This window comes from Triturus cristatus, chromosome 8 (assembly GCF_964204655.1).
Source record: "Triturus cristatus chromosome 8, aTriCri1.1, whole genome shotgun sequence".
Lineage (NCBI taxonomy): Eukaryota > Metazoa > Chordata > Amphibia > Caudata > Salamandridae > Triturus > Triturus cristatus.
This window is the reverse complement of record NC_140591.1, coordinates 292,543,758-292,566,011: the sequence shown is the minus strand read 5'-3', so window position 1 is coordinate 292,566,011 and position 22,254 is coordinate 292,543,758. Positions and strand designations below refer to the sequence as shown.

At 48.4% G+C, this 22,254-nt stretch overlaps 1 protein-coding gene across 1 annotated transcript in view; it reads right to left on the bottom strand.

Annotated features, from left to right (window-relative positions):
- RNF17 (ring finger protein 17) overlaps positions 1-22,254 on the bottom strand; it is a 2,644,767-nt gene that overhangs the window by 398,082 nt on the left and 2,224,431 nt on the right. The window contains exon 32 of the mRNA XM_085621540.1: positions 6,922-7,002. Within this exon, the coding sequence (XP_085477666.1) occupies positions 6,922-7,002 (81 nt within the window). The remainder of the gene's footprint in view (positions 1-6,921; positions 7,003-22,254) is intronic.

Genomic DNA, 22,254 nt, shown 5'->3' with positions numbered 1-22,254 from the left:
GAGAGGGCTGATCAGGGAGCCTGAGAAAGGCCGAAATAGCAGAAAGTTAGCCCTTGACAGTGCCCAGAGCAGAGCCCTGCTGGGCCAGGGAAAGAAGATACAGAAGAACTTCGGAAAGAGGGGCAGAAAGGGGATCCACAGCCTTTGCTGGGCACCATTCCACAAATTTGTTCCACCTGCAGGCGTTTACCAAGTTAGTGGAGGGCCGCTTGGCTGCCAGAATGACATCACAGACTTCGGGAGGCAAGTCAAAAGGAATCAAAACTGCCACCGCTCAATCTCCACGCAAAGAGGTGGAGGCTGGACACGTTCGGGTGGAGGACCATCCCCTGCTGCTGCGACAGAAGATCCTCCCGAAGAGGCAGTCGGATCGGGGGATCAATTGTCATACTGAGTAGCTCGGGATAGCCCAGTCCGGAGCTACAAGAATGACTTGGGCCTGGTCGCACCTGATCATCTTCAGCACTCTGGGTAGAAGTGGTATAGGCGGAAAGGCGTACAACAGACCGCAACTCCACTCGCGACGCACAAGTTACTTACTTGTGTAACGATATATCTGTAAGAGACAGTAGTTCGTGATAGATTCCTTACTTTAGAATATCCCCAGGCTTCAGCCTGGATCCGTAAAGTTTTCATCAGCAGTACACCTGCTCATCGGAAGGAGTCGTCGTAGGGCTCCACATACGTCGCTGGCGTCGTAGCCACCGAGATGACGTCGTCAGAGCTACTTAGAAGCGCCGACACGTGCTGACATCAGTTCTGTACACAACCTTTCCGCGCCAGAAGCGCAGAGCTATGCCAGAGACCGACTACTGGTGCAATAGAATTAGAGCCCTGAAAGGGATGACCTGAACCCTAAAGAACAGTTTGCAGAACGGGGAGGATGGGCGGGCGGTAAGGAATCTATCACTAACTAATGTCTCTTACAGATATATCGTTACACAAGTAAGTAACTTGTGCATCTGAATGAGACACGTTAGTGATAGATTCCTTACCTTAGAATACATACCCAAGAAACCGAACAGCCAAAGAAGCTGTCTCTCCGGACCGGACTGTCAAGGCAATAGTGCTTACTGAAAGTATGCAATAAGGCCCAAGTGGCCGCCTGACAGATGTCTTGCAGGGGGACACCACGTCCCAACGCTGTAGTAGCTGCTGTCGCCCAGGTAAAATGGGCGCGCAGCCCAACCGGAGATTCCTTTTAAGCCAGAGAGTAACAGGATTTAATGCACAAGACAACCCATCCGGAGATAGTTCACTTGTGCACAGCCCGGCCTTTCTTGGCGCCCACGTAGCCAACAAAGAGCTGGTCATCCATCCGGAACTGTTGTGTGCGGTTGAGATAAAACGAGAGCGCACGTTTTGGGTCCAGACGGTGGAGCCTCTCCTCTTCTCTTGAAGGGTGCGGAGGCGGAAAGAAAGTGGGCAGAGTTACAGTTTGCCCGAGATGAAAGGCAGAGACTACTTTTGGTAGAAAGGAGGGACGCGGCCGAAGCACAACCTTGTCCAGATGAATCGCTAGGAAAGGTGGTTTGCAGGAAAGAGCCTGGAGCTCACTCACCTGTCGAGCGGAGGTGATGGTCACCAGGAAGACAGTTTTCAGAGTCAATAACCACAAAGGACAGTTATGAAGAGGCTAAAATGGAGCGCGCATCAGATATGTGAGAAAAAGGTTTAAGTCCCATTGAGGCATCACAAAAGGAATAGAAGGGAAAAGGTGAGTAATGCCTTTGAGAAATCTATTGACAACCAGGGACTTGAAAAGAGAGGGCTGATCAGGCAACCTAAGAAAGGCTGAAAGATCAGAGAGGTAGCCCTTATAGTGCCCAAATCAGAGCCCTGCTGGGTCAAAGAAAGGAGGAACAATAGGACCTCAGCAAGAGGGGCAGCATGAGGATCAACAGACCATGCCACAATTTTTTCCACCGACAGGCATACACCGTTTTAGTGGAGGGACGCCTGGCTGCCAAAATCACATTACAGACTTCGGGAGGCAAGTCAAACGGAATCGGCTGTCGCCACTCAATCTCCACGCACGGAGGTGGAGTCTGGACAGGTTTGGGTAGAGGACCGTCCCCTGTTGCTGCGACAGGAGATCCTCCCGAAGAGGCAGTCGGATAGGGGGATCCACGCTCCTTCGGAGTAGCCCGGGATACAAAACTCTTCGAGCCCAGTCCGGTGCTACAAGAATAACTTGGGCCCGGTCGCGCCTGATCTTCTTCAGCACTCTGGGCAGAAGTGGTATAGGCGAAAAGGCGTACAACAGACCGCACCTCCACTCGCAACGAAAAGCGTCGCCTAGCGAGTGCCGCCTTGGAAACTCCAACGAGCAGAACTGCGGACATTGTGCGTTCTCTTCGTTGGTGAATAGATCTAACCAAGGTACTTCCTACTGCTGAAAGAGACCTTGCACCACCTCCGAGTGAAGACCCCATTCGTGATCCAACATGCACCGTCAGCCGAGTTCGTCCGCCCTGGCGTTCAGTGAACCTGCCAGGTGTTGAACCACAAAGGAAATGCCTTGAAGTTCCAGCCACGTCCAGAGACGTAGAGCCTCCTGACATAGGGTCCACGACCCCACCCCGCCTTGCTTGTTGCAGTACCAAATGGCGGTTGTGTTGTCTGTGAACACCTGCACTACTCTCCCCTTGACAGAGGGAAGGAATGCTTTGAGTGAACGTAGGATCGCCCTGAGCTCCAAAAGCTTGATATGGAGCTTGGACTCCGCCGGAGACTAGAGGCCTCTGATCTCTGCCTCTCCCATGTGGCCCTCCCCCATCCCAGAAGAGACGCGTGAGTCACCACTGTGTGCTCCGGTTAGGGAAGGGAGAGTAATCTACCCTAGACCAAAAGTTGGTTTGTGAGACTCCACTGCAACTGCTGTGCAGTGCCCTCTGAGATCTGGACGCAATCGGACAGGTTCCCCTGATGCTGCACCCACTGGAACTTCAGGTCCCACTGCAGAGCCTGCATATGCCATCTGGCATGAGTGACCAGCAGGACGCAGGAGGCCATGAGGCCCAGCAGCCTCAGGGTCGTCCTGACCGAAACCCAGGATAGAGGCCAAAAGATCGGAATCATAGCCTGAATATCCTAGACTCGCCGTTCGGCAGGATAGGCCCAAAACTGCGTCGTGTCCACAACAACTCCGATGAAGAGGAGCTTCTGAGAGAGAATCAGGTGCAACTTCGGCACATTGATGGAGAACCCCAGCAAATGCAAGGAGGTTGGCCGTAGTCTGGAGGTGGGAAACGACTGCCTGAGGCGATACCACTTTCAACAGCCAGTCGCCGAGATGGGGGAAGACTGGAACCCCTGATCTGCGCAGATGAGCTGCGACCACCGCCATCACTTTCCTGAACACCCGAGAGGCGCTGGTAGGGCCAAAAGGGAGCACGGTAAACTGAAAATGCTTGTGGCCTACCGTGAACCGCAGGTAACGCTGGTGGGCCGGCAGGACGGGAATGTGGAAATAAGCGTCCTGCAAGTCCAACGCTACCATCCAGTCTCCGGGGTCGAGAGCAGACAAGACCTGAGTTAGCATCTTTAACTTCTCCTTCGGGAGGAAGCGATTGACGACCCTGAGGTCCAAGGTAGGACGCAGGCGCTTGTCCTTCTTGGGCACCAGAAAGTAGTGGGAATAACAACCACGTTCTACTTCTGGCGCAGGAACGCGCTCGATGGCCCCCTTGGCCAAGAGGGCGGCGACTTTCTGTTGAAGAAGTGCCAAGTGATACCCCGACATGCGGTGGTACTGGAGTGGCATGGCTGGAGGGGTAGTCTTGAAGGGGAGGGAGTAGCCCCTCCGGACTATGTCTAAAACCCACCTGTCCGAAGTGATGGTGCGCCAGTGAGGAAGGTGATGGCGAATCCTGCCACCCACTGGCGTTTGATGGGTCTGAAAGACCAGACTAGGAAGGTTTTGGGGCAGTAGTGACCGGGGTGGAAGTGGACTGACCCGCCCACGGGCCCCTTGAACCGCCTCTGCCGTTCCCACATTCGCGATGAGACTCCTGCTGATGTGGCCTGTGGCTCTGAAGCGATCGTTCTGGGGCGCCCCTTCCGTTACCACGAAAGGAGCGAAAGGCAGAAGGCAGAGGAGGGCAAGTGTCCGACAGGCCCAAGGACTTGGCCGGAACCCGTGAGTACTAAAAAAGCTCCAACGCGCTATCTGCCTTGTTGCGAAAAAGGCGAATGCCATCAAAGGGCATGTCCATCAGGGTGTTCTGGACCTCCCCCCCGAGAAGCCAGTAGTCCTCTGCCAGGCGTGGCGGCGTAGGACCACCGTTGTGGAAATCGCTCTGCCCAGCGAGTTGGCGGTGTCAAGGCCACAACGCACTGAGAATTTGGCTGCATCTCTTCCCTCAGCAATAGATTTCGAGAGCAATGTCCGCGCCTCCTCCGGACACTGAGGCAGCACTTGCGACACCGTATCCCACACAGAGTGGGAGCAATGGCCTAGAGGCATGCAGTGTTCATAGACCGCAGCCCTGAACTGGCAGAAGAAAAAATCTCCTTCCCAAATTGTTCCAGTCTCTTGAATTCCCTATCCAGGGGTGCGGTAGAGAATGCGCTCTGGGGCATCGAGGGTTGGACAACCAAGCTCTCAGGGGTGGGGTGTTGGGAGAGGAAAAGGGGGTTACCAGGGGGCGGGCGATCGCGTCGGGCCACGTTCCTGTCCACAGGAGCCCCTGTGTTGGGCCTGGACCAGGTGCCCAAAAGAACGTCCGAAAGTGCATCGTTAAAAGGCAGCAGTGGCTCCGGAGAGGTAGCCGCCGTCAGAAGCACTTCTGTCAGGAGATTAGTCCTGACGGCCACGGTATGGAGTTGGAGGCTGAGTGCCTCCGCCGCCCTACGCAACACCACTGCATAACTTGCACCCTCCTCCGTAGCCACGATAGGAGGAGTGAGCATGCCAAGGTCAGGAGAGGTGTCAAGACCACTGGCATCCCCAGATCCTCAACCCAGTCCGGGTCATACTCACACTGAGCTGTGAGAGGGTCCTCAGACCCCTCCCAGTCCTCCCCTTCCTCCTCAGGCTGAGTTACAGGCCGAAAATAAGGAGGCTGGACATAGGGGTAGAAAGGCCCCATCGGTGTCAAGCGACGCCTTTCCGGCTCTGTGTCCATGTTGGGGCCCTGCGGTGCTGGGGCCGAAACCGACAGCGATGCCGGAGCCGCCGACAGTGAAGGGCAAGGACCCCCAGTCGGGCCCGCCGGGCCTGAAGGCGCGCTGGCGGGGACTGACGGCCCAAAGAGGTGGGCCATGCCTGGCAGAAATTCCTGGAGCTGGGCTGGAGTCGCCGACGGACCCGGTAAGGGCAAGTAGACCGATGGAAACAAAGTAGGCTCTGCCGGAGCCGCAGGGGAGGCACCACCCACACCCTCAGCCGCGACGGGCGAGTGAAAGTCGTCGAGCGATGATGCTTCTTCGACTTCCTGTGCTTCGTCTTAGCTGACCCCAAGTGCGAAGACTTCGATCCAGAAGAACGATGGTGATGGCTCCGCAACCGGTCCCTCGACCTCCCATGGGAACCGGACCTTGAGCGGCGCGGAGCCGACTGCTGGACTTCAAACAACTTTCGGAAGCACTCCTGCAAAGTCTTCGGCGCCATGGCCCGGCAGTCGGGGCATGACTTGGGGTCATGGTCGCGCTCCAGGCAGTAGAGACACACGCGGTGCGGGTCCGTCACCGACATCATCCGATGACACTCTCCACACGACTTCAAACCCGGCTTTCCGACGACACCAGGAGTCGATCGACTCGAAAAAAATTGAGACAAAAAGCCTCAAAAACACAGTCAAAAAATGACTAGGGCTACTACTCTCTCCGGATCTGCGCTTGCTGGCGCGGAAAAAGAAAGAACTGACATCAGCGCAGGAGGGCGGCGTCTAAGTAGCTGCTGCGACATCATCCTGACAACGACACCAATGACAGACGAGGAGCCGCAATACGCCACCTTCCGACGCGCAGGGGTACTGCTGACGAAAACTTTCCGGATCCAGTCTAGCGCCTGGGGGTAATTCTAAGTTAAGGAATCGATCACTATGTGTTTCTTTTAGATGCCTAGCTTTAAAGCACTGCATGGCGCTGGTCCTCAATTCTTGAAGAAACACCTGAACTGGTACGTGCCTTCTAGAAATGCAAGATCGGCACACAGTAAACTCCTACAAACTTCCAGGTTCAAGAAAGTTCAATGGGGCAGAAGAAGATTTCTGTTAGGGACGGTCAAAACATGGAAATCGCTCCCGGCCTGCATAAAGAACAGCCCTATGCTTCTATCTTTTAGGTAATTGATAAAAACCTGGCTTTTTGCCAACTAACAAGCTTGTCTACAGTTTCATCAGTAACCTTAGTGGATTCTCTTGTATCAGCACCTAGACGCCCCTGGGCAATCGTGCACTATATAAATGTATCCATCAAATCAAATCACAGTGGAGAAGAGGATCTTGGAGGTATTGTGTGCTGCCTCTGGGATTGCACAGTATGTATGTCCCATGAGAGTGCATTTTAGTTCCAAGGGACACCTCACAGTGTGGTCCAGTCAGAGACAATAGCACCCAGTGGAGTGCCCCTGCCTCATTTCAAAGGCAGACCCAGATCACCTAAAGTGAAAAATACCAGTTGATAGAACCATCAAGACAAGTTTCACTACTGTGCTCTCTCAAGTGATTTTTGTTTCTGCAATACGTTACATGTTCCCATTCTTCATCGGACTTACTCAATGAGGTGGCACAGTATCGCAAATCAGGACTGTGCACGTAGTTCTGACAGCGTTTGTGAATCCCCAAACAATTACTATTCTATTTCAAGTGTATGAGCAAACCTAAAGAAGAAGATATTAAACTTTTAAGGAGTTTTGTGTGTTTGCCCCCTGTATCTCTAAGAAAGAGTATAGTTAAAAAATCAAATGTACATTACCACAGGATGGACGTAAACACCTCTCTTCATTAGAAACTCTCTAAGTAATTCCACTGCATCTTGCTGCCAAGAGTCTCCAATCTATGCAAGATAAAATAATGTTTAATGGAACCGAAAAACACAATTATTCAATTACATTTTACATAACGCAATAACATGCCACTTGCTTCATACCATATTGTAAAATATCCCCATTTTTTTCTCATTAACTTTACCAATGTATACATTTCCCAGGAGCAGGTTCACTTAACCCTACAAAGCTTGAAAGTGACTTAATTAGGTGGAACACAGACAGTAAGACAATATTTGAAGTTTTTGTCACGTAACTGTTCAAATGCTTCTGTCAGAACCCCTTTATGAAGGCCTATGGGACAAGCAGGAACTACAGGCCCGACCGCGGTAGTGGAGGCCTTTTCCTACGGATGGCCCTACTATGGATTCAGAGCAACAGGGCCAAGTACTCCTTCAGCACCTGACTCTCAGAGGTGGCGTAGGTTGAGCGGTCCAAGGCTTCACGGAGAGGAGGTAGGTGTAAAGCAAGCACAGGTTCACAACTCAGAATATGCCCAGCAACTCCAATAAATGATTGTCCAGTCAAAACACTTGCCTTTAAGCAAAAAGGTGTATTTATATACTAACACAAAGTACAGTACAACACACTGCAAACAATATACAGTCTTCTTAAAGAAGGTCCGCTAGCGTTACCAGGGTCAGCTCCTTCCCCACCTTTGGATGATGGTAATTTCCCATTCACATGTGACAAAATCCAAGCAGGCTATATTTGATATTTTTTTTAACATATTTTATTGGGGTTTCCAGTAACACATTTGATATCCATTCCATTACAATGCCATAATCATTTTCAACAGTGAGTTGAGATCATATCGAAAGTTTTTGCATATGATCTACAGTTATGACGATGTTTACATGGTTCTGGTGCTATTACACATACCCTTATCTACCCTAATGCCTAACTTCCCCCCGCCCCCAAGCAGATCTCCGGCAGTCATCCTATATTAGTAGAAACCGTGAGGCTGACAGTTGAATATAATCCTCGTGGCCTACTCCGCCGCTCCCCTCGCCAAGCGATTCTCCTCTCCGCTGTCATCTAGTGTTGGAGTATATCAGAGGTCCCTCTCTAAAACCCTGTGTCCTCCTCCACCCCCGCTCATGGTTTCGGGGTACCTTGTAGTGACACTCCCATCGGAGTCGTCTCCCCCAATGTTAATTCAGGCTCCTTCAGGCCGGGGCCTCCCAGGCACGAGTCCGCTCCAATGCACCAATCCCTCCACTGGCATTTTGAAGTAGTACCCTCCCTTCGCAGGCCGCCCATTTCTCTTGTTCAGCCTTCCAAGTGAAACTTTTTGGCCCCCCGGGGATTTCCAATGTTTCGTAATCTTGCGCTTTGCAAATCCTGAAATCGACCAGTAATCCGGTTCTTAGCATTGTGTGGGAACAGCCCCAATAGGCAGTGAGCATGAGTCGGTCGGATCAGGCGATCTATTACCCCCCCAAATGGTGGTTGTTACTGCTTCCCAGGGCATGTCCACAGCATGTGTAATAGTTCCGCGCCCACCTCTCCGCATCTCGGGCATTTCACATCATCTCTCTGAAAAAACTTGTTTATCTTCCCTGGGGTGAGGTAGACTCTGTGCAATATGATAAAACTAATTAGTCGGAACTGGGCATTTCTCGAGGATTTGAGGATCCCCCGCCCCCAATACGTTTCACCAGGATTTGTCATCTAGAGGGATATTCAGGTCCTCCATCCAGCTATTCCATAGTTTAGTTAGTGGTTAAGCTGTATCTCTACTTAGGGCCCCGTATAGGCATGTGACTGCTTTGTTTCTACCTCCCACAGTGCCCAAGTACCCACAAGTGGCATGTGGAAGGGGCTCAGCAGGTCCCAATCTCCAATGTGCTCTAATCGCCGCAACTAACCCGGCGTGCAACAGAAAATTTACCCTGGGGCAGGTCATATCTTCTCTAAAGTAGTAGTAGTAATACTTTATTCGATAAAAATTTATCATAAAAGTATGCAGTTTATACAATATAAAAATAAAATAAAGAACCCACCAGTCCTTCTGTACATACATCGTCACATAATACACATATTTACCAATAAAAAGTACATAAAACAGCTATAATACCATAGGTACTTCCTGCCTGGAAGCCCGCTAGCCAATAGGTGGAATAAGGGAGGACTTAATTCTCCTCGTACGTGTCAACCAAGCGCTACCCAAGTATTTAGCTACTCCACACACCATGACTGAGGAGGTCGTATCAGTACAAAGAACCCGCAGGGCCATTTTATGACATCTGAGGCCCAACCCCTTGCATAGAGGCTTTAACCATAACCTCCTGGCCCCCCTATATGCTGGGCAGGCAAAGAAGAAGTGCGCCACAGACTCAGTAGGGGCTGCACAACCCGGGCAAGCTTTCAGTGAGTCACTCTGGTTCTTCCACCTGGAGGTGAAATCGTTCACCGGAAGAATCCCGAACCTAGTTTTTAGGTAGAGTGATCTATCAAGGGGTTTCTCTATAAGGTCGAAGAGCGATTCTAGTTTCCTTGACCATTTGAACTCCAAGAACCGCTCAGTGAGTGAACCCCCTGTACCTCTGCACATGGCCTCCTTCTGAACCCACTCCCAATACAGTTTCTTAATCACTAGCTTGGGGGGCGGTGTTTGGCTCTTCCAGGATTCGCTCAAGCCCAATTGCACAACCAGCTGCTTCAATTTACTCAACCACTTGATCTTGTTAACGGAGTTAAGCAAAATAAGTTCATCTAGAGTAGCCGCATAATTTTGAAGTTCCCCTGTTCTTCTCAATCGAACCCAAAAAAGTAATGGGCGCAGGCGCACTTAATCTTTAAGGGGGCGCCTACCCATGTCTAGCCGTAATGGGATTAACGGGGTGGAGGCAGGTAGGGCAACCAGATCTCTCAAAAACTTGTTTTCAGCTATAGCTAGCTCCGGTATGTTCTCGAACCCCCATAATTCGGAACCATATAGGGCAGATGGTAATACTTGGCCCTCATGAATTGCGAGAGTCGGTGCCACAGGTTTACTTATTGAGTCCCGCTGTTCTCTCGAAACCGCCCCTGAAACTCTTTTATAGTTTATTAACATTTTGGCCAGATGGTCTTTCCAGCTCATCCGGCTGTTTACCCTAACACCCAAATAATCAAAGGAATCTACCATCTCCAATATCTCGCCATTGAGCGAGAGATTGTTCCTGAATCTCTTAGAGGGTGAAAGGGCCATAAGCTTTGTTTTAGAGGTATTGATGGTGAGGCCTCTGTCGGTACAGAACACGCTGAAGCGGTCCAGGAGCTTTTGGAGGCCTGCGGGGTATTTGGAGATCAAAATGGTATCATCCGCGAAGAGTAGGGTAGGTGTTTTTTCCCCTGCTAGAGATGGCGCGTCTGACTGTTCCTCTCTCAGATGGTCCACCACACCATTCACAAAAAGAGAGAACAGAGTCGGTGCCATAACGCATCCCTGGCGTACTCTCACGGGCACCTTCTCAGTCAGTTGTCCCTGGGAACCCCATCTGATCCTCGCATAATTCCCCTCGTGGAGCTTCACAATGAAACCCAAGAGTGGACCTGGGAAGCCCATCTTCTCTAGAATATCCCATAGCCTTGCACGGGGGATCAGGTCGAACGCCATCCTGAGATCTATGAAAGCCAGGTAGAGACTACCATTGTTGATGGTCACAGACTTCCAATAGATCGCAAAGAAGCGGAAGACCTGGTCCATCGTGCCCACCTTTTGGCGAAACCCGGCTTGGAAATGAGAAAGAACGTGCTCCTCTTCCATCCAGACACCCACCCGCAAGATAATGACCCTGCCAACCACCTTCTGAATCACGTCAATCAGACTGATCGGTCTGTAGTTGGCAGGGTCATCTCTAGCGCCTTTTTTATACACGGTTATCACCTCTGCTCCCTTCCAGGAATCTGGCACTGGGTATCCCTTGGAAATCAGATTCATTATTAGGGCAATAAGTTTAGCCCAGGTTTCGGGTACTTCCCGGAGAAGATCCCCCAGTATCCCAACAGGGCCAGCAGCCTTCCTCGGGGTCAAATGTCTAATGGCCAATACTACCTCAGAAGCCAAAAATGGGTCTTCAAACAACAATAAAGGAGGGGCCCTACTAACTGGATCAGGAAGAGAAGAGCAAGTCGCGTCTAATCCGCCGTACAATGTGGAAAAGTGGGAATACCATCTTCTCTAAAGTCCTCAAATTGCATGAGTCCCCCCTGCTGTATAGATCCCTTATTTTTGTCACTCCTGCTGATTCCCAGTCTTCAAGTCCCAACTAAGTTGCTTCATGAGGAAGCACCCTGAGTACGGTTATGGGGAGGTCAGATGAGTATGGGAATTTGGTCTTCGTCTTTCCCGAGAAAGCAGTATCACTTCAGTATCCTCAAGTGTGTCTCTACCCCTACCCAATAGAAGCTTCCATACAGCCCCTAAGTCTGAAGCAAATGGATCTACCTCTCGGGTCTGGGATTGGAGGTCTCCTATTCACCTTGCCACCCACTGTAGTTGGGCCGCTAGGTAGTATTGCTCAAAATCTGGGACTGCTAGTCAGCCCTCCCGCGTTGATCGTTGCATTGTTCCAAGTGCGACTCACCTCCAACCTGTGCCCCACAGGAAAGATGTAACTATAGAGTGTAAGTCTCCATGCCATTTCAGAGGTATCCATATTGGCAGTGCCATGAAAAATTCAATTAGTCTTGGCAACGCCACCATTTTCAGGAGGGCGACTCTTCCAGCTAGCGATAGTGGGAGCCCCTTCCAAAATTCCATGTTAGTCCTCAAGAACCTCAGAGCCTTACCTAGGTTTCCCTCAACTATCTCAGCTTAGGTATGGTATAGTTTCACCCCTAACTACTCTAGACAGTGGGGTTCCCATGTGAGACCTCCCAGCTCCGCCACGGGGGTCCAAGCAACCATCAGTGGAAACAATTTGGACTTTTGCCAGTTGATTTTCAAACAGGACATTTCTCCGAACTCCCTCATCAGCGCCTTAGCTCCAGGTAGGTCCTCCTGCGCAATACCTAGGAAGAGTAAAGGGCAATATAGTGCGTTTTAGTCCCTAATCGTATCTCTTGGTAGCAGTCTCCTGTGCGGGCCAGAGAGGCCAAAAGCTCCATGGCAAAGTCAAAGAGGAGATGCGAGATGGGGCATCCCTGTCGAGTCCCCCACTCAACTCTGAGGCTCTCGGAAATCGTTCGTCCTATTCTAATTCTAGCCGTAGGCCCAGAGTATAGTAATCTAACCCATGCAGAGAAGCCCTACCCCATTCCCATTTTGTCCAAGACTCTGTATAAAAATCCCTACTCAAGACTGTGTAAAGCCTTTTGCATGTCTACTGTGAAGACCACTTCTTCGTCCCTCCCTATACCTCCTCTAGTCATATGGGCTATGAGCCGTATGATGTTAAGTGCCGTATTGCTTACTGAGATAAATCATGCCTGGTCTTGATGCACTAGGGTCGGCATAAGCGGTTGGAGTCTCATGGCCAGTATTTGACTTAGTATTTTAAAATCTAAATTTAACATTGATAATGGCCTATAGGCTTCACACTCCGTGGGATTCTTACCGCGCTTAAGTTGGACAATCAATGCTTCCCGGGTGGACCCCGGAAGTAGGCCTTCCTCCAGGGCTGCCCCTTATACTTCCTCTAATCTGGTAGCCAGTTCCTCAGCGTACACATCATAAAGCTCAATGGGGATCCCATCTGTTCCAGGTGTTTTACCTTTAGCCAGTCCCTTAATTGCCACCCTCATTTCATGTATATTAATAGGCTCCAAAGTCCTCAGTCTCTTCGGCATCTAAGCAGTAAGTGGAATTGCGTTCAAGTACTACCCAATTGCGTCAGTCCCCCGCCCGACCCTGGAACTATATAGCGTGGCGTAGTATTCTAGGAATCTTCTGTTGATGTCCTCCTGCCTATATAGTACACGCCCTCCCGAGTCCTCAACAGCCAGGAACGGGGTACCCTTCCAGGCCGGACTGGCTAACCAAGCTGTGTGCGCTCCATGTACCGCTTGTAATCGTAACTGCATAGTGTCTCTGTTTGGCTACTTCCTCCTTAGCATCCAATAGGGCTGTACCCAACTCTGGACGTCCAGGTTTTCTTTCTCTAGCGCATGCAATGCCCTGTCTGCCGTCTCATGGTCAGCTTCTAGAGTACGCCTCACTTCTATGGAGGTCGCCATGCATTTGCCCCTCAGCACCACTTTAAAGGCGTTCCACTCCGTCAATCTGGAATTAGTTGTGTTTGCATTTGCAGTGAAATAACCCCCATGCTCTCCCTGACCTCCCAGGCACCTGATCCTCAAGTGCCTCGAGTTTTGTCTCCACGTTGGTATTCTCTGACGCATCTGTTCCCACTTCAGGTGGAGTAGAGTTGGATTATGATCGGATAGAGTTTGTGTTAAGTATTCCACTACCTGTATCTGAGCATGTATATCCGGGGAACACAAAAAGGTATTGAATAATCCCCGCCCTTCTGGATTTAGGCGCCTTCTGGAGTCTACCAAGTCCCATCTGTCCAGCCATCCCTGAAATGCCCTGGCCACTCCAGTTACAGGAGTGTCTCTCAGCGGTGGATGTGAGCAATCCCTCTGGGGATCCGCTATGCAATTAAAGTCCCCACCAACAATAACGAACCCGGGTAGGTAGGTTGCAAGAACACCGTGATCTTAGACAAGAACATTCCCTGTTCTGTGTAGAGCCAAATATACTCACAATCACTATGTCATGACCATCCAGCCTGCCCCTTACTTCCACATATGAACCCTCTGGGTCTATTGTCTCCCCAGTGCATTTAAAAGGGACACCAGCTCTGAACCAGAACAAAACTCCCCTAGCGAAGGCGGAGTACGATGTGTAATATAGTTCACCTCTCCATCTTCACCAGAGCGCCTCCCCCTCGCGCACAGTCAAATGGGACTACTGTAGGAGTGCAATAGGGACTCCCCTTCTATTCAAGAAGGATCGGATTTTATACTGTCGTGACATTGTATACATACCTCTTATGTTGCAGGAAATTATCTTGTATGATTAGTGCGTAGTCATCAGAGTACATGTGTTCCCCATTGAGCTCTGTCGGGCCAGTGCCTCCAAACTCTGCCGGCAGGCTGGTGGTGCAGGTCCACATTTTATCAATGACTGGCATGCAAGATCTGCAACCCACTTAAACATAAGTGCATTACCTCAGCTCCCATTCCCCAGTACAAGCAAGCAAACTCCTCATTCAAACCTTCAAATACCATTTCCAACCATGGAAAGTGTGGGGTGGGGTAGCCATGCCACCCTCTCACCCATCCAGTGCATTAAACAGTCTGTAAATTGTCCCAAGCCGGGCAATGTGTTGTTCCCTTCCCCAATCTCCCCATTCCCCCCAACTACTAGTGGGTGTCCATGGGGCCTTTTCCCCCTTTTATGTCTCTTCCTCCATTAACACTTGCGGTTTTTGTGGTAGCCAAATTATTTTATCTGATGTGGCCGGTGTGACCACTGGCAGCTCTGGACTAGCTGTAGTGCTAGCGGCTCTCTTATGGTCTGACTCCACGTGATGACCTTTGACTACCATCATTTTAATTGACTTCAGTGTTTCATTTTACCTAGCATGACTGTACGTCCTGCTTATGCCTTCTTTTTCTGGAAGATTTCGGATTGTAGTTTTGAAGTGGGAGATGTCACAGTAGAACAGTAAAACAGCTTGCCAATAACAGACCGTGTGGGATGCGCATTTGAAAGCATGAGAGAGAAAGAGGTGTGGAATGGACTTTTTTGGACTAGAAGTGCAGTGTTATGAGCAGTGGTGCACAGATGTGCATTATGTAGTACATTAAAAGATGAAGTATGTGATGCCATAGGCAGTGGTGCAAAAATGTGCATTGTGTTGTACATTGGGAAGTATTATGAAGTTCTTACTATTGGCTTTGACACAGCCTCATGTCATCCTGAATTCTGACTCTGCCTTGCTTGAGCTTTTTTGCGTGCACTGACAGGCCCCCAGAGTGTCTGCAAGTTGTTTGGGTTAATCATGTTCAAGGTTGTTTTGTGAGAGATTGTTTAATGTACCCTGGGAGGCTTTCATAAGCTTCATTAGGATAAAGGCTGGAACATGTGAGAATGTAAAGGGGACATAGGAACTCAATTTGCCTTGGAATGCTTGCATGGAAGCTGGCCAGTTCCAGTAAGTTTCCTTGGTGCAGAGGGAAAGACTCTTGAACCTCCTAGTGTGTTTTGAGACTATAATGCTGAGGATTGTTGACTTAAACACTGGGATTTTGGAATCCGAATGGGGACGGACACACCTACTTCGGTACAGAGGAACCCTGGTTGCTGAGGTTCTTATCCCCGGCTGTAAATCCCACAGTCTGGAGTGGGCTAAGATGCAGTGTTTGCACCAGGTGAAGTTTCTGAGTTTTGATTATTGCCATTGTGATGTGTGGCCAGTGACTACGATCATTTGAGGTTTCTTTTTGATGTGTGAGTGAGTCAGAGTGCACATCCAAAGTAATCATTTGATGTATTTAGAGTATATATCTTTCTGATTTCTTGCAGGACATCCATTATTTTCGGCTTGTGCATTTTAATTCATTATTATTATTCATGCATTTAACGGTTGCATTTGCCATGAGTGTTATTATTGCTTGCATATAAATATATATCTCTATATACATTTGAATGTTGTTAATTTGACATCTGGGAAAGTCTTTCTGTTAGAGAGCATTGCATAAATAAAACCCCAAGCCTTATTATAAAAAGAGAGTCTTAGCATTTTGTAAAGTGAACCCCCTCCCTAGGTGTTGTTGTATTTTATGTCTGCTGCCTCATCGTATTTGGGCCATCGTGTGGAGGTGGTGGTATTTTAAGGGCAAGGTGTCACTCGCAGGATTTACCAAAAGTGCAATTTTAACAAGCATTTGCAATGCAATCGGTCTTGCCTTTGGGACCTTATACGTATTTAGCTATGCAGCATATTAGCCTGGGTGCTGAAACATCTACTATTCTTTAACATGGAGGGAAAGTAAGCACCAAACTGCATGACACGCCAGGTATGGTAACACGTGGAGAGAAATATTGCCTTTCAGTGGGAAATGGAATAGTCCAAAGCTCTATTTTTCATTAAAAAATCAGGGTTTTCGGTGGTCATATCACTGAAAATAGAAGATCTGAAAAAAAAATAATTGTCTATGGGTGCTTGTGGAAAACAATTTCTTTGGACTGGAATCTAAAGAATGCTAAAGTGATTCTGGTATTTTACTGACCTCTGCTGGTCATTTTCTATCAAGAAAGTTAAATAGAGAGTTGCCAGAAAAAAAAAAAAGTCCCTCAGCAGAAAGCAGTTCTGGTATTTTACTGACCTCTACTGTTCATTTTCTATGAAGACAGTTAAATAGAGGCAGTTGAAGAGAAAAAAAAGTCCCTAAGTAAAGCATACAAGTCCTAGGGCTGATCTCCAGTGGCCACAAAGTACATACACATATAAGTATATACAAGAGGTCTCAAATGCTTTACTACTTACAGTGTCTGCTTTTGGTTGTATGCCATCCACAATTATTTGCCCAATTCTAAAACCGGCACAGCATCTTGGACCTTCTAAGCAACTTTCCAATTACTCAATTTCTTTAAAAGTGCAGGGGATGGTAAAAGAAGAAGCACTTTTGCAGGGACATTTTTTAAGCATCTGCTCTTCATATTGCTGCAGTGTGTTAGTGGGAGTTCTTTGATTCTCTTTACGGAGGGTTTAATGATAACTCCATAGGGTACAGTAGGGATTGTGCAGAGGCACTTTCCTCCACATCAGGTCTTCCTACATTTGGTGGGGCCGGCTTGTACCTGCTTCATGAGCAGAGAGCATGACCTCTTCATTGTATCGACCCTGAGGGTCACCAATAGTTGATCTGCTATCTTATGTACCACAGGAGTAACACATGGTATATCTGAACCCAGCCCAGCTGGGCGCTCTCTGCCCTCCTAGTGACATCATCCCCAGACTTGGGCAGGTACAATATTTTAAGAACTAGCTTTACAACAGAGTTTCTTTACTAAACCACTAAAAGCTCGGCGATGTCACTCCATTAAACTGGTTCTCTACACACAAAGTACAGTTTACTGCTTTGCCAGGACACTCACGTAAAGGAAGACAAAACCTGATTGATTTAAATTCCTGGAGCACTTCATGATGTGTTTAGTCTATAAATAATGGGAGGCCCAGAATGCCCTAGACTGTGTCTGTTAGGGACTCTGTAAAAAAAAGTCATTAAGCCTGGGATGCCCTCACCATGCCTGGACTCTACAGCATGGGAACAATAACGACCAAATGCACACATTTTAGAGCTGATCTTGTTCCCTCATTGTGTCACTAGGGGCAGTGCTCAGAACGATCTGTCAAAAAAACAGACAATTCTGTCCACATGTCAATTTGTTGTGATAACGAGAGATCTCCTGGGCTCAGCACCAGGGGTTTGCCTTTCACCCCATATGATTGGAGGCACTTTGTCTTCATATTGGAATGAAATGGGATGTTACTGGTGGTTAATGACCAATTCATTTTATAACACCAGTGACCTCTTATGTCACTAGTCCTATTTCCTGGCTTATGAGTGGGCCTCCTCTTTTTGACAAATGTGTTCTACTTCATACAAGAATTCTTACGCCAGCAGGAGAACTCACTGGGTTTATGCACCTGCTGCAGAAATCTCAATTCACCCCGAAGTAGGGTAGAATCCGTGCAGGATACCGAGAAACATAGAGCAGGACACTGCTAAGATCTGTTATTCGCAGCACTTGCATTATCTGTTGGAATTTCAGCACCATATATGATACAAGTCACCACTAAGTGCAAGCTACGACTTATGCAGATGGACGTGTCTGAACAGTCCATCCTTTAGAAAAAAAAAAGTTTTTAAGTAATGTACCAGTAAAAGGAACGGTAATTGAAAGTTTTTAGTAAAATAACTTCTAAACTATAAAAACACCCACATCCGAAGGAGTCTTTTGTGTTTTTTTCGGTGTCAGAACTATAGGCAGGTTGATCAAAATATGAAAATTTGCATATTTAGTCACAGGCAACTAGTTTAAACAAGCATTGGCCGAGCGGCACTAAAAGTAACGGCCGTGAAAGCAAAAGTAATCGCGATCGGGATCAAAGTAGAAAGTGATCGCAAGGACGGGACGCACTGTGTGGTAAGCACGCGAGTTGTGCGCGCGCAGCAGTGATTGGCAGCTGCGCGCGTGCACGCAAGCGTTAGGCCAGCGCTGGTAGCACTTTGAAATCCCGTATACAAAATGTCTCGCCAGAGGCAGCGCATGCGCTGGCTCAGGCGAGACCTAAAAAGGGAAAGATGCTCTCTAAAATGTCACTGTTTTCAGTTGCGGATTCCCAAATGCCAACTGAGTTATTTGAGTGGGAGATTGCCTCTAATGCATGTTTAAAATATGAAGGGCAAGCACAGATATTTAAATGTGTACAAGATTTCTCATTTAACCCCTTCCCTGCTAGGCTTCCCCCCCCCCCCGCCTGATAAGCCTTTTTTTGGCCCCTGTAACTTTTTGACCACATAAGGTATCCATGCCAAATGTGCGTCCTTTTTTTCGAACATCATGGGGATTCTAAAGGTATCCAGGGTTTGTGGATTCCCCTGGAGGGGACCCAGAAATTAGCCAAAATACAGTTCAATTTTGTTTTATTTAAGGAAAAATGGGAAAAAAGGCTACAGATGAAAGCGTCTGTTTTTTTTCCCCTGCAAATGGTATCACAAAAGGGGTTGTGGTGATAAAACCACCAGCTTCCCAGCTTTCAAGGACAAGCAGACTTTTGTCAGAAAACCAAAATTTTGTACACAATTTTGGCATTTTTCTGGGACATCTTTCTAGTTAATGGTAGAAGTGGGTATGAAAGTAATAATGGATCCTGGAAAGCTATACATTTTAGAAAAGTAGACAAAATTCTGGATTCAGCAAGGAGTCATTTGTGTAGATCCTTCATGGTTTCTTCGTAGAAACTAACCGTTGAATATAGGAAAAATAGAAAATTAGTTTAAAAAAACAGCCATGTGTGTCAACGTTTTTACCTGTAACTACTTCTAATTATGACAGCTGTTTAAAAGCAATATACCGTTATATCCGCTGGACCTTTCTGGTTGTGGGGTTATATAGGACTTGTAGGTTCACCAAGAACCCGACGAACCCAGAGCCAATAACTGAGCAGTGACTTGCAATGGTTTTTTATTATGTACCGGGTATACAGCAACTATTCTGGGAAAATGTATACATGGAAAAATCGGTATGAAAGACACCTATGTATTTCTGAAATGGGAACAAAATATAGAGTTTAGAAACAGTAGATATTTGCACATTTCTGAAATTGAGAATACCCATCCTAGCATGAGAATAATAGGTCATTTTTCAAAAGGACTTGTTTTTTTACACATTGTCTTTCATTTGGAAGGCAGAAATGCATCGAAAGTCAATAGGTAAGAACAGTGGCTCTACAATTGTGTGTTACCCTACGTATCTCAATAAAAATGGTACCTCACTTGTGGGGTAGGCCTACTGCCCACGATCGGAAACGGCTCAAAACGCAACGTGGACACACCACCTTTTCACAATGAAAAATTACACTGTTTTGGGAAAGTGCCTAGCTGTAGGTTTCGAATCCTAGCTCTGCCGGCACCTAGGGAAACCTAGCAGACCTATACATTTTTTTAAACTAGACACCCAGGGGAATCAAGGATAGGGTGACTTGACTGGCTTTCACCAGGTTCTGTTACCCAAAATCCCTTGCAAACTTAAAGATTATCAAAAAAAACAAACATTTTCTTCACATTTCTGTGGTGGGAAGTTCTGGAATCTGCGGGGATCCACAAAATTCCACCCACCCCACGTTTCCCAAAGTCTTCCGAGAAAAATGGTACCTCACTTGTGCAGGTAGGCCTAGTGCCCGCGACAGGAAATTTGCAAAACACAACGTGGACACACCACATTTTCACAGTGAAAAATTAAAAAAATTTTACAAAGTGCCTAGATGTAGTTTTTTCAACCCTAGATCTGCCAGCACCTAGGGAAACCTATAAAAAAAATTAAACTAGACACCCTGGGGGAATCCAGGATGGGGTGACTTGACTGGCTCTCACCAGGTTCTGTTACCCAGAATCCCTTGCAAACTTAAAAATCATCCAAAAAAACACATTTTCTTCACATTTCTGTGGTGGAAAGTTCTGGAATCTGCGTGGATCCACAAAATTCCACCCACCCTGCGTTCCCCAAATTCTTCCGAGAAAAATTGTACCTCACTCGTGTGGGTAGACCTAGTGCCCACGACAGGCAAGGGCCCAAAACCTATTGAGGCGACATCAAAATGACCTATCACAAACCAACCTGGTTTTGCAAGGCGGGTCCCATGAGTTTTTGGCCCGGCGGCCATCTAGGAAAACCTACCAAACCCACACATTTCTGGAAACTAGACACCTGGGGGAGTCCAGCGAGGTATGGGTCCCCCAACATTCTCCTGCCCAGAACTCCCGGCAAACCTCAAATTTCGCTGAAAACCCCCCACTTTTTTCTCAAATTTCTGTGTAGGAAAGTTCTGGAAGCTGCATGGATCAACAAGTTTCCTACCACCGGGCCTTACCCCAGGTCTCCCCGCCACCATCTAGGGAAACCTACCAAATCCACACATTTCTGAAAACTAGACACCCTGAGGAAAAATACACATTTTCCACATATTTGTGGGTTTAATTACCGTGGCGGCACAAATGTCCTAACCACAGCATTCTCCTTAGTGTCCTGAGTAAAATGATACATCACTTGTGTGGGTGTCCAATGCAGAATTGGATAAAAACGTATTTTTTATAAAAATGTAGCGCTTAGAATTCTCGGTGCTATACCCTTATTCCCTAGGTTTTGGGCTCTTCCAAGTCACAGGCCCTTGCCCCACCCACACAAGTGAGGTATCATTTTACTCGGGAGACAGAGGAACGCTGTGGGATAGGACATTTGTGCCAGCACGGTGATTCCACCCAAAAATATTTGGAAAATTTGCTTTTTTCAGCTAAATTTGAGGTTTTCAGGGCATTCTGGGAAGGAAAATGTTGGGGGACCCACGCAAGCCATACCTCACTGGACTCCCCCGGGTGTCTAGTTTTCAGAAAAGTGTGGGTTTGTTAGTTTTCTAAGATGGCCGCCGAGCCCGGGGCCAAGAACACAGGTGACCCCTCTTGCAAAACCAATTTGTTTTGTGATAGGTCATTTTGATGTCTCCTCAATACGTTTTGGGTCCTTGCCTGTCACAGGTACTTGACCCACCCACGCGAGTGAGGTATCAATTTTCAGAGGGGGGGGGGGGGGGGGGGGCATTGCAATGCCCTTTTTGGGCAGCCCCAATCCAACATCAATAAAACAAAATAATCCCTGGTTTCTAGTGGGCTTTCTGCCGGGGGATGGGGGGGGGGGCAGATTGGGGGCTGCTGCCCCCATATGCCCCTCCAGGGGCCGGGGGGGGGGGGGGGGGGGGGCAGGAACACTGACATTTCTGGGCAGCCCTCACCCCAATGTCGATAAAAAAACAATCCTGGTTCCTAGGGGGCATAAAGACTTACATTTCTCTGTGGGAGGGGGGGGGGGGGATGTGGGGGCATTGCCATACCTTTCTTTGGGCAGCTCCCACCCCAACGTCAATAAAAAAAAATGCCTGGTTTCTAGTGGGCTGTCCGCCCCCCTAGGAGGGTAGATTGGGGGCTACTGACATATCTCTGGGGGGGCATTGCTATGCCTTTTTTAGGCAGCCCCCACTCCCCAGTCAATAAAAAAAAATCCCTGGTTCCTGGCGGGCTTTCTGCCCCCCGGGGCGGCAGATTGGGGGCTACTGCCCCAACCCCAACATCAACGTCTGAAAGTCTGTTGCGGCCAAACAAATATGGGGGGAGCATCGGCCCTTGCCCAAGGGGCCGCTCTCCCCTTCCCTGGAGCTAGTGGGTGGATCCCTGCTTGGGGATCACCCTCCTGGGGTAATCCCCAAGCAGGGATCCACTAGGGAAGGGTACCATTGGAAAGGGGAGATTCTCCCCTTTCCAATGATACCCCTCCCATCTTTTTCGGTGCTCGGGGGGCTGAGAAAGCCCCACAAGCACTTTAACAGAGAAACTTAAACTAAGCCATGCGCGCGATCGTCATTGCAATGAAATTCAAAACCAGGCCTTGGGGGTTTGGGGAAGCTCTCCCCCACCTCCCCAAGCAAAAAATAAGAAAAATGGGAAATCCCTCTGCTGTCTGCTGCAGAGGGAATTCCTGAGCATGT